The sequence below is a fragment of the Brienomyrus brachyistius genome, chromosome 2 (assembly GCF_023856365.1).
Source record: "Brienomyrus brachyistius isolate T26 chromosome 2, BBRACH_0.4, whole genome shotgun sequence".
Taxonomy (NCBI): Eukaryota; Metazoa; Chordata; class Actinopteri; order Osteoglossiformes; family Mormyridae; genus Brienomyrus; species Brienomyrus brachyistius.
Window position 1 is genome coordinate 16,711,210 of NC_064534.1, and position 12,294 is coordinate 16,723,503.

The 12,294-nt window shown below is 44.6% G+C and overlaps 1 protein-coding gene across 3 annotated transcripts in view; it reads left to right on the plus strand.

Annotated features, from left to right (window-relative positions):
- The window catches only part of LOC125727218 (ADP-ribosylation factor-like protein 15), a 75,840-nt gene that overhangs the window by 22,411 nt on the left and 41,135 nt on the right, over nt 1-12,294 (plus strand). For 2 of the 3 annotated variants that reach the window (XM_049003993.1, XM_049003994.1), the window contains exon 4: nt 8,092-8,300. In XM_049003993.1, the coding sequence (XP_048859950.1) occupies nt 8,092-8,300 (209 nt within the window). Of the gene's footprint in view, nt 1-8,091; nt 8,301-10,267; nt 10,303-12,294 lie in introns of all 3 variants that reach the window. The other variant, XM_049003997.1, reaches the window with a different exon arrangement.

A 12,294-nucleotide genomic window follows, 5' to 3' on the forward strand; every position in this document is an offset into this window, starting at 1 on the left:
AATTAATACTCTGTGGTACATATACTTGTATGTCCTTTATCTATTTTGGAAGAGATTTGATGCAGCCTAAAGTGTTTTAAATTATATGTTTGATGCAGCTCATTTGCAGCAAAATTTACCTTGTTCCTTCGTATTTTTTTTTTTTTTACTTTTATCTGACCCAGTCTGTAGCCAGGCCTAACTGCAATGGCGCTGTACAAAACAGGACATTTGTTTAGTTTCAGCTCATACATCCATGTCATTAAGAAGCACTGTGCCCGTAAAGGCAGTGACCGGCAAATGTCACATTCAGAACGACCCCCTGAAATAGAACTGCATCCACAGTGGAGTGGAAACCAGGGTAACGGTGGTACAGAACTAGGCAGGTCCGTATGACATGAAGGTTATGTGTTTTCCTGCAGGACACACAATGTGTGTGCCATGAGAAATGGCTGAAGGTCACAACAGCAGTCCTGAGAGAAAGAAAAAAATAGACCCAGCACATTTGTAAGGAGTGTTACGAAATTTGGTCAGAGCTTAAAATTATTGAATTGACTAGGTCAGAGCTGTCTGGGGGGCACTCACAGGCCCTTAACAGCTTTCATGCAGGGTTTGCTTACTGGCAGAGGTAGAAAAAAAGTTCAGGTCCAGAAAGTACAAATCCAGATCAAGATTTTGTTTCAACCAACCCGTTGAGCATAAAGAATCACAGTCACAGGGAACTGAAGTGGGGGCAGACTGAATTTGGACCCCCATCCGTGTATTTGAGACTACAGTGGTGCTCTGACATGCAGGATATGTTTTAGGGCTAATTGATGTAGCTCTCTGGGGTCTAGGGGTAGGGAACACACGTTCACTTACATGGGGTTTGATCACACATTTCTTTCAATATCATAAACTTAATTCATGGCAAATAAATTATTTCTTATATATTTGTTTTGGCATTAAACTCATCTTAATTTTAATGTATATTGTAAATATGTCAGATTTATGTTAAGTTTGTAATTTGACATCAGAGTATAGACATCGCAAAATCCAGTTTGAAACACCTGCAGAAACATTATAAAAGTACATAGTAAGCAATGGTGGCAGTTTGTTTTGATACCAGATATCTGATCACCAAAGTCTTAGCTACATGAAGATCACTAAATGGTGTAGTTGCAACATTCAGTTGGATAAATAAATAAATAAATAAATAAATAAGAGAAACCTAACTCATGTCACTATTTCTGGCCTTCTTCCATTGAATATGTAGGAGCTCACATATGTATGCATGAGCCATTCACACCTGGCCACATCCATCCCCCCCCCCCTTACGGTGTTGACGCGGATGTATCTGGGTCGCGTTTCACCGTTGAGTTGTATTCATCTAATTACCATGCGAATGCAATTTGAATATGCGCTAATACGCCTATTTAGAATGTGAATAGCGATCTTCAGGTGAGGGCGGTACTACACGCCCCCGATGCAGGTAAAATAAAGAAAGGTGACATGGTTTACTTTTTTGCCTATTTAATCTAATTTAAAAAACTTTAATACTTCCAACAATGGACATTTTTTTTATGATTCTACATAAAGATTTCAGTGAGATATAAACTGAAATATACGAGAAAGGTATGTGGCATCGCTGACGATGCCCTCGTTCGCAGTGGATTAACCTGGAGTTTGGGATAAAAAAGTGGTGTTCCTGACGTCCTTTGGCAGGGTGAATGTGGCTGGTAAGCAGCCAAGAGCCTCTAGATGGCTACCCGGGACGGGGAATCTGAAAGCAGTCGAGTTAGCTACCCGGGATGGGAAATCTGAAAGCAATCGAGTTGGCTACCCGGGATGGGAAATCTGAAAGCAGTCGAGACGCCTACCTGGGACGGGGAATCTGAAAGCAATCGAGTTGGCTACCCGGGATGGGAAATCTGAAAGCAGTCGAGACGCCTACCCGGGATGGGGAATCTGAAAGCAGTCGAGTTGGCTACCCGGGACGGGGAACCTGAAAGCAATCGAGTTGGCTACCCGGGACGGGGAATCTGAAAGCAGTCGAGTTGGCTACCCGGGATGGGAAATCTGAAAGCAGTCGAGACGCCTACCCGGGATGAGGAATCTGAAAGCAGTCGAGTTGGCTACCCGGGACGGGGAATCTGAAAGCAGTCGAGATGCCTACCCGGGACGGGGAATCTGAAAGCAGCCGAGATGCCTACCCGGGACGGGGAATCTGAAAGCAGTCGAGACGCCTACCCGGGATTGGGAATCTGAAAGCAGTCGAGTTGGCTACCCGGGACTGGGAATCTGAAAGCAGCCGAGATGCCTACCCGGGACGGGGAATCTGAAAGTAATCCAGTTGGCTACCCGGGACGGGGAATCTGAAAGCAGTCGAGACGCCTACCCGGGATGGGGAATCTGAAAGCAGTCGAGTTGGCTACCCGGGATGGGGAATCTGAAAGCAATCGAGTTGGCTACCCGGGATGGGGAATCTGAAAGCAGTCGAGTTGGCTACCCGGGACGGGGAATCTGAAAGCAGCCGAGACACCTACCTGGGACGGGGAATCTGAAAGCAATCGAGTTGGCTACCCGGGACGGGGAATCTGAAAGCAGTTGAGACGCCTACCCAGGATGAGGAATCTGAAAGCAGCCGAGACACCTACCCGGGACGGGGAATCTGAAAGCAATCGAGTTGGCTACCCGGGACGGGGAATCTGATAGCAGTCGAGATGCCTACCCGGGATGGGGAATCTGAAAGCAGTCGAGTTGGCTACCCGGGACGGGGAATCTGAAAGCAATCGAGTTGGCTACCCGGGACGGGGAATCTGAAAGCAATCGAGTTGGCTACCCGGGACGGGGAATCTGAAAGCAATCGAGTTGGCTACCCGAGACGGGGAATCTGAAAGCAATCGAGTTGGCTACCCGGGACGGGGAATCTGAAAGCAGTTGAGACGCCTACCCAGGATGAGGAATCTGAAAGCAGCCGAGACACCTACCCGGGACGGGGAATCTGAAAGCAATCGAGTTGGCTACCCGGGACGGGGAATCTGATAGCAGTCGAGATGCCTACCTGGGATGGGGAATCTGAAAGCAGTCGAGTTGGCTACCCGGGACGGGGAATCTGAAAGCAATCAAGTTGGCTACCCGGGACGGGGAATCTGAAAGTAATCGAGTTGGCTACCCGGGACGGGGAATCTGAAAGCAATCGAGTTGGCTACCCGAGACGGGGAATCTGAAAGCAGTCGAGACGCCTACCCGGGATGGGGAATCTGAAAGCAGTCGAGTTGGCTACCTGGGACGGGGAATCTGAAAGCAATCGAGTTGGCTACCCGGGACGGGGAATCTGAAAGCAATCGAGTTGGCTACCCGGGACGGGGAATCTGAAAGCAGTCGAGACGCCTACCCGGGACGGGGAATCTGAAAGCAGTCGAGTTGGCTACCCGGGACGGGGAATCTGAAAGCAGCCGAGACGCCTACCCGGGACGGGGAATCTGAAAGCAGTGGAGACGCCTACCCGGGACGGGGAATCTGAAAGCAGTCGAGTTGGCTACCCGGGACGGGGAATCTGAAAGCAGCCGAGACACCTACCCGGGACGGGGAATCTGAAAGCAGTCGAGTTGGCTACCCGGGACGGGGAATCTGAAAGCAGTCGAGACGCCTACCCGGGACGGGGAATCTGAAAGCAGTCGAGACGCCTACCCGGGATGGGGAATCTGAAAGCAGCCGAGATGCCTACCCGGGATGGGGAATCTGAAAGCAGTCGAGATGCCTACCCAGGATGAGGAATCTGAAAGCATTTATTCCACGTGGCCACAGCAATGTAATAATTTCTGCCGCAACATGGTTTGTATTACTGTAAAATGTGATGCGGTTTGCCTCGCTTATAATGACTGTGAATGAAGCCGTCCTTCTCCATGTAAAAAAAAAAAGCAGAAATTGACATCATTGGTAAACTGCTATTAGTCTCAAAGCAGAAGGAAACAGGTTGCTTTAATTTAGGGTTCTCACAGCAGTGCTGTTTCTAAAAGATTAGTCATATGGCAGGCCTTTCCTCGGTTAATAAATGGTTTAGGGTACCAGGGCTGCTGTCCATACCCACAGGTCAGTCAAATGTTCATTCTCTGAACAGCTCACAACTGAAACCACATACAGATACTGAGTTATGATCACTGACAATTGCTGTCACCATCTCAGCCCCTGCTGTGCATTATTTTGTTTCCCAGTGTCATCACTTTCCTGCCACATTTTTACTTCAGTTGCAAACGGCAAAAGGCTTATTTTTTTTACTGCTTCATTCAACTGATTTGAGAAGACAAACAGCTTCAAGACTTGATTACTGAAAGGAATTCCGTGATTTAAGATTTCATCAGCATCACACCTGTGACTGAGCATGATTTGAAAAATCAAGAAATAGTGAGACGGACATGTGTCGGATTCACTCTCTACTGCATACTCTGCTTCGGGCACTGCAGTTTTGTTTCATGGTACTTTACCTGGCCTATATTTGTAAATGTTTATAAATGTCACACGTCCTACGAGTGCCAGTAAGGAAAGTCAAGCTTCAGGGCTTGTGCCCTATCTGTTTGGTTTAAAGAGACATTGTTGATGCCTCGGAGTGATAAATGCGTCAACAATGGGAATGTTTGCACGGCTTAGCTAGTGCCGGCTATAGGGAAGGGAAACGGTGCAGGAGCTGCTGCTGTGCTTTGGCGAGGCCCAGGCTGAGACGTGGCCGTGCTGCGGACGGTCGGGCCCAGACACCCAGCCGCACAGCTCCGGGCCCGTGTCGGGAGCAAGCAAGAATGCAGGGCTGCAAAATGTCACCTCTGCAGTGACAGAAATTCATCCCCTGCTTCGGGAAGCTGCCCTTTCTACACACGACTGAAACGCTGCAAGCTTCATTAGCTTGAACGCTGTTTTATATTTCATCAAATCTCAAATTACAGATGGCTGCACTAATAACTACATGCTTATGTTTTTTCTTTTCCGTATGAACTGCCAGGTGGAAGCCAGTAAAAAAAGCCTTCTCAGGCAGTCCCTAATGACCGTTGAACATATAATGTTATGTAAGGATATTACATAATTTCCTAAAACAGAATTAATACATTTTGCGTTTAAGCAGCTGTATATACATTATCCATTATGTCAAGTCGTTACGTGTGCTCTGCGTCTCATGATTTTTTCCCCTGTAGGACAATAGCGTGCGTGCCACTCAATAAAGATGTTTGACCAAAAGCTGTTGCGTCCAAAGTGGCAGCAGATGTGAAAAAGGCCACCACAGGCTGATGTGATTATAATAATTGTAAACAAAGAAAAACAATGTTCTATTTTCAAATGTGCTGGTTTCAGGTAGGGGTGTTTTTAAAAAATAAATATACTTGTTCTGGTTTAAAAATTAAGACCCAACAATAAAAATGCTTTTGAAATAGCATTTATTGGCTAATTTTAAAGTATTGTTTAGTTGCACTATAAACCAGTCGTGTCTCCCTAATTCCGCCCCCAGAAACTAGTTACCAAAACGCCTGTAGGCGTGCCTGTGTGAGTGACTGGTGTGTGAGTGTGCCCTGTGATAGGTTGACGCCCTGTGATAGGTTGGCGCCCCATCCTGGGTTGTTCCCTGCCTTGCACCCGTAGCCTCCGGGTTCGGTTCTGGACCCCCTGCAAACCTGAATAGTACAAGCAGTTTCAGAAAATGGATTGATGGATGCTTTGAGAAACAATTGTATTTCAGTGATAAACGGTGGTGAGGAGTAATTCTTAAATCCAACGTAACAGTAAATACACTGATCCTATTCTTTATTGACTTTTTAAAGCACTTTTCTGTTTGTATGTGCATTTAACTGCTTTCAGGTGTCACACTTGACAGATGCCTGCATGCACACCATTGATTAACATATTCTGCTGCCACAAGAGACCACCCCAGACTGGCTGTCATAATTACTAACGTTTATTTGAAGCTGTCCGGAAAAGCCTGCGAGCTGTCTTTGCGGTTCAGTCGGACTGAAGCGCGGATGAGAAGTTTGGACGGACACGCAGTCAGGGCAGCTGCTGGACAGATTTGCCACACGGAGCTGCCCCCGGCATCACTTATGAACACATCGGACCATTAAGACCGAACAGGCCTGCTGCACACATTTCTGCTGTCGCTCTGATACTCGGGTGGTCGGAATGCAGTTGTCCAGCAGAACCATATTGGCAAGTAATTAATCCAATCCCAGAGAGGCGGTTTCTCATCCGACATCTTAAGGAGCCACTTGAGCATATACAGAGAAGCAGAGGAACGTGTAGGTGACTGATTTATGCGTCTGATTTATTTTCTATGATCGTACAGTATTCTTCAAATAGTGGCACACACACGGTTGCAGTGCCACACTGACTAGGTAGTTTGTCAGCCTGCGATATGGTTAAAAAACAGGTAGCTCACCCAGTGCAAGATAGGAGATGACAAAAGCAGGCTGTCATTTTCACTAAAATGTAAAACTGAGATCAAATACCAGTATATCAAGCAGAACTAGAAATGTGTTTTATTTCCTGTGGTCAAATAATAAACAAATAACCAAACAAGGGGGATATCAGTGTGGTCTTCATTATGCCACCAGCTGCTTTGGTTAAAATGTAAGCCTACAAAGTAATTATCATTATATTTTGTTTCTGGGAAACACTAGGATGCCCTGAGCTAACCGGCGATGTTTTGAGAACAATGAGAATCATTTAAGTTTAGCCCCCAGTGCAATATAGCTGTAACATTTTTGTTTAGATATTTCAGGAAGTGATCATCGGCGAATGAGCTTTCTCAGGCTGTTATAGGGCATTATCGCATTCTCCTTCTGACCAATAGGGGGCAGAAACTGGCCAGAGCCAGTCATTTTCAGATTTCACTTAACAATGAATGGAATAATTGGTACAGCTATATAATGCTTTAGTGCCAGTAAGGAGCATCAGGCTTCAGGGCAGCTATATAAGGATGTAAGCCTGAAAAGTACAGGCATGCTAAACTGAAGAATCTTGCAAGTTTAAAATAACAGATATGATGGTATTCTTGCACCTTGAAAATATTATTTTTTCAGTTTGTCACAGCAGAAATGGACGGCTATTACACAAATCAGAGTAACAGTATTTTGGCTGAAATGACTGCTTTTATTAATTACAGAAGAGAATGTGTAAAGGAGGAAGTATGTAAAATATATGGCAAAATGGCTTGCTGCTGATATTGGGAGTGTCGTGTCGACTCTGCTTTGCTCTTTTCCAACCCCGACACACCTGAGTTATCATGACAACCAAACTACGATAGGCGAGACACTGGAGAATAGCTCATTTTGTTAGCGTGTAGGTTTCTTCCCTTAACAAAGCTGCGTGCATAGGACCTCGGTGAGGGGATCCGTGTGCCCGAATTACCGCAGACAAAAGGAACCATATGTTCACTATAAATTGGGAGGCATTTGAACTTTGCTGTAGAGTTTCCCATTGGAATCTGCACTCACAACATAACTGCGTGCCCTGCTTTTAATGGCTCACAGCGTCGATATTTACTTTGAAGAAAGGCTTTATCTTGAGCAGAGTGCGTTTGGACACTCTTTTCCCCAAGGGCCATGCAAGCAGGGGCCAAACTTGGCACTCTAAGATGAAGTCTGTGCAGTATGTAATGCAACTTCCTGCGTTAAAAAAAACACTGAACCGTAAATTACTTTGGCACATTTCTCTAAACAAAATTTTCTTTTTGTTTTGTAAAGGTAATATTATATCCAAATGTTAATATATGCATGTTTAATGCAAACTGAATGTTTCTCAATGTATGAATAACTTTCTTTGATTATTGTGACTCCTAGTTAATCATAACATTAGTTCAATTTTACTAAGAATGTGTAAACATGGTGCTTGATTGATTACATTTGTCTTGGTCTTTTTTAAAACCTGGGTTGTTTATTCAGGCACAAAACAAAAGGCGAAGGTGATCCGTCAATTTAAGATTTGACTTTGATATTGTCGATTTCAGTCTGATGAATAAAATCCAAAAATACATTTTTGTGGAGAAAATTTCTGTTAGTGTTGAAATATTAATACTGCTGGCGCCCTGCAAAGTGATGAGTAGCCTGAACATGGGGTAGTCCAGTAACATACATCTTGGTTCTTCCATTAAAGGAGCCAACAATATCAAGAAGTACTGGAGCCGCTATTACCAGGGATCACAGGGAGTGATCTTCGTTCTGGACAGTGCCTCTTCTGAAGGGGACATGGAAGTGGCCCGGAAGGAGCTTCACGCTGCCCTCCAGCACCCCCAGCTCTCCACGCTCCCGTTCCTCATTCTGGCCAACCACCAGGACAAGCCCGCCGCACGCTCCCCACAAGAGGTAACTTTCCACACCAAATATAGAGGTGGATTGTTTTCATTCGGAGCTCATTCCACTGCTAAACATCTGTTTAAAGGTTACTTAGCTTGGTCTGTTATCTCATTCTCGGGTGTCTATCTGAGATTGGGGAAAGTTTCTTTTTTTTTTTGTGGACGGAGGTCTTCGTTGGTATGGTCTTTGTCAGCGCTGAAGTGTCGGTCTTCAGCAGGCAGAATCTCCGTCTGTTACGAAGGATGTAAACATGCTGGGCCTGACGGATGTCTGTTTTGCACGTGACTGAGGAATCCCTAGAAAGAGTGTGTCATCTCCATGAGAAGGTGGTGATCTGAAAGGCCTCAGCTCTCAGAGACGCCATGTGTTCTGCTGGTTCCTTGCATCTGGTTCCGCAGTGTTTGCCCACCTGCAGGAGGATGCCACAGTACTTGATTAGAAAACAACTTTCGGTTGTTTGTAAAAATAGCTTTTAATAAGTCACATCTTCTTAGATTGGTGTTACATTCTTATTTAAGCGAATATTTAAGCATATACTTGGTGTGGTATCAAGATGTCATGAAACATCGAAGCGAAGACTTTCTAGAAAAAAAACACGGCGGAAAGGAAGATGACTGAATGGGGTCTTTATGGGTTTAGGTTTGACCACATTGGAATAACCACCATTTTCATACCAGCTCCCTTGTTGGGGGTCACAGTGGCAGCAAGTCAGACTATAGCTCATCCCATCCCAGGGAATGTACTTGCATGCACGCACACACACACACACACACACACACACACACACACACACACACACACACACACACACACACGCAAAAGTTGGTCTTCCTATCTGAATGGACCGTCCATTCATTCCTATGGGAAAGACCCGAATCCCAATCATGACACCCTTAACCCCTACCCAGCCCTAACTTTAACCATAAGTAACCAACCCAAATACAAGACTTTTGGTATTTTTACGTTTTTGATTGCATTCACAGATTTTTATAAAACTGAAGTTATCCAGATGGGGACCTCAAAAGATGTCCCCAAAAGTAGGGAAATTTCAGGTTTTACTACACTTTGGGGACAATTTGGTCCTCAGATGTGATCTATGCAAACACACACACACATATACTTTGAGTTCCATGGGGAAAAGATGCAAACTGAATGCGGGAATCAAATCTCCACTTAACCATCAATATAACATTCCATGGAAATTTAAAAAAATGTAGGAAAGCAATTGTTAGAACAGGAGAAGTCTTTCTCTTTGGATTCTCAAGGTGGTTAACATTTATTTAGCCAACAGAGCGTAGGTTTGAGAGAGCAGAGTCAAACACTCCCTGGGGCAACTTGGGTGAAGGGCATTGCTCATGGGTTCAATGGTGAAATGACTCTGCCAGCCACAGGATTTAAACCAGTGACCTTCTGATCACAAGATCAGTAGCCTAACCACTGAGCCTCACACCGCCTCCAGAATTAACAGCCCAAGTCTGTTAATGAGAGTTCGCCATCCCTCAGAGGTAATGCAGCAATATGCAGGGAAACGAGTCGAGAGGGGATAGTAAAACATGTTTGCAGGAGCATTTTGCGTCAGTGTAGGAACGATCAAAGCCTGAGCAGCACCATGGTGAGGTCTGGGATCATTCAGGATGACGGAGACGCTGCCCTCCCCCCGTATCATAACAAGCCAATGCCGTATGGAAATTCGATTAGAGCATCTTCGACAAGATTCAATGAATTTATTTTGAGTTGATCTGCGCTACACATTTAATCCGCATCTAGATGCAGGGCGGGCTAAGAAGTGACTGTTTGAAGCTTTCCAGAAACAGACTAACTAAGCTTGAGTCTAAGGATACAGCAATTACTGCTCCCGTTTGTAATGGCGACAAAACCAGACCATCTGTCACTGCAGATATGCTGTTTTAAGGCTTATCAATATAATCTACAACATGAATGCTATGTGTAGTTGTAATATTTTTACCTCCAACCAGATGGAAAGTGCTGAGAGATCAGTGAGGTGAAATATGTAAGTAGACTCTCATCTATGAATGTCTAGATACCCTTACAGGAGAGCTGTCTAGGCAGTAATGGTGTTTCTGCTCATTAGACTGTCTGTGTTTTTCTACTTGAGGAATTTGCCGATCATACACTGGCTATAGCGTCCTGTTCACTTTCACTTTTGTCCGGGTGCTTGAATGAATATCTCTCCGAGCCTAATCTGTTGTGAATTTCGGGTTTCTCTTCACTATCAGCTCATTAATTCTCCAAATTGAAAGACCCTGTTGGCCTGTTCAACTCTTTGCAGGCCCTTTGCCGTCAGCTGCTGTTTTTGATATCTGACATCAATTCAGGATATTTAAAAAATATTGTGTTTATTTTGTTTCCTGACTTACTTTGCTGGCTCTCTGTCATATGGCCAGATCAGCTGGGCTCTCCAGATTGTCATGAGTAGGTCTTACTGACTCACCCAGTCCAGCCTGGTAAAGTGCTCAAAACAGCATAAATGAGTCATAAATAATTAAGTGGCATATTTTCTGAAACAGAAACCAGACAAAGGCAGTAATCTGCTTTAAGGTGAAGCTCATTTCAAAGCTCTTCTTTTGAGTGCTTGCGAGTTGTTTAAACAGGGCTTCCTGTCCAGAGGGCATCAACTTTTAAAACCATAACGACCTCTGAGCAGGACTGTATTTTACATATGAAGTCTTGGGAAACATTCTCGCTTATTTTATTTTTTGCATTACAGACAAGCCAGGACTTTTTATATTATTACCCATTGACACAACTAAATATTTTTTTATGAATTTGAAGTAGTCTATGAGCTGCCCTCGCATGTACTTGAAACTAGCCTGTGGACCACATTCACTGACCCTCACACGATGCCATCCTTCTTGGGTGGCAGATTCGGTGCATTTCTGCATAGGACGTGGCCACCCGTCTGACTCAACGTGTCCTGTTACTACGGCAGCACTGACAGCAAGCTACGGCACACTGCTGGGCAGGTGGGCCGCAGCGCAGTCGGGCTCTGACGTCAGTCGGCGATGATTTTATGTCACTCTCAAACAAATAAATCATGGTTTGTGACAAGAACACAGTGTATCCGGTGGGGCCCGACATCGTCTCCGTAAGTGACATTCACGATGTTGCCGTGTGGTTCTGTCTGCAGGGGGGGACACTTCACGTGGAATGTCCTCTCGCTCCTTACTCATGTTTCAGATGGCAGACTTCTGACTTCAAAGGAGACAAAATTATAGCCAGTTACTAATAACTGAGTTGTCAGCCAAAGAGTGTGAACATAAACTGGTACACGTCGGGTGCGGAAATGCGTTGTACGAATGCTGTTGTAGATATGTTCCTGTTGCAGGCGTGAATGAGGCCCTTGACGCACAAAAACGAAACTTCTTTTGCCCCTATGTATTATGTATTCATTACATTTTTTTGTAGTATATAGTAAGCGCTACACGTAAAACCTAAACCTGAGTACTTCCTGTTTTTTGAGGGGCTGTGCAGGGGCTGGATCAGGGGCTTATTTGAAAATGTGTCATATTGCTTAAAATGATACATCCTTTTCATAAAAATTCCGAGAGCGCATGTGTTTCGGGATACTGGCTGGCTAAAATGAACAGAGTGTACCAACACGTCAGCATGCAACAGAAGTTAAAAGTTTCGCCATGGAAATGAAGTCCTGATCTATCCAACAGCATTACACAAGATCCATAGTTGCGATATTGGCGTGCGGCGCTCAAAATACCCAAGTACAGTTAACTTACTCAGCATTTATCACAAGAAAATTGTTGCAGTGGATGTTGTTCATATGCAGCATATTAATGAATGAAGAATGGTTATAGTGACATAAAAAAAAATAAAAATGAAAATGCATGACTGTGCCCTTTGGGTTTTAAAAAAGAGTATTGAACACGCAGAAAGATATGGGAAAATGTAATACAAACAATGTGATAAATTATGCAGGCCTTTGGTAAACTTAATAGGATATTCAATTTCAGGCTTTCAGTGGTTGGCC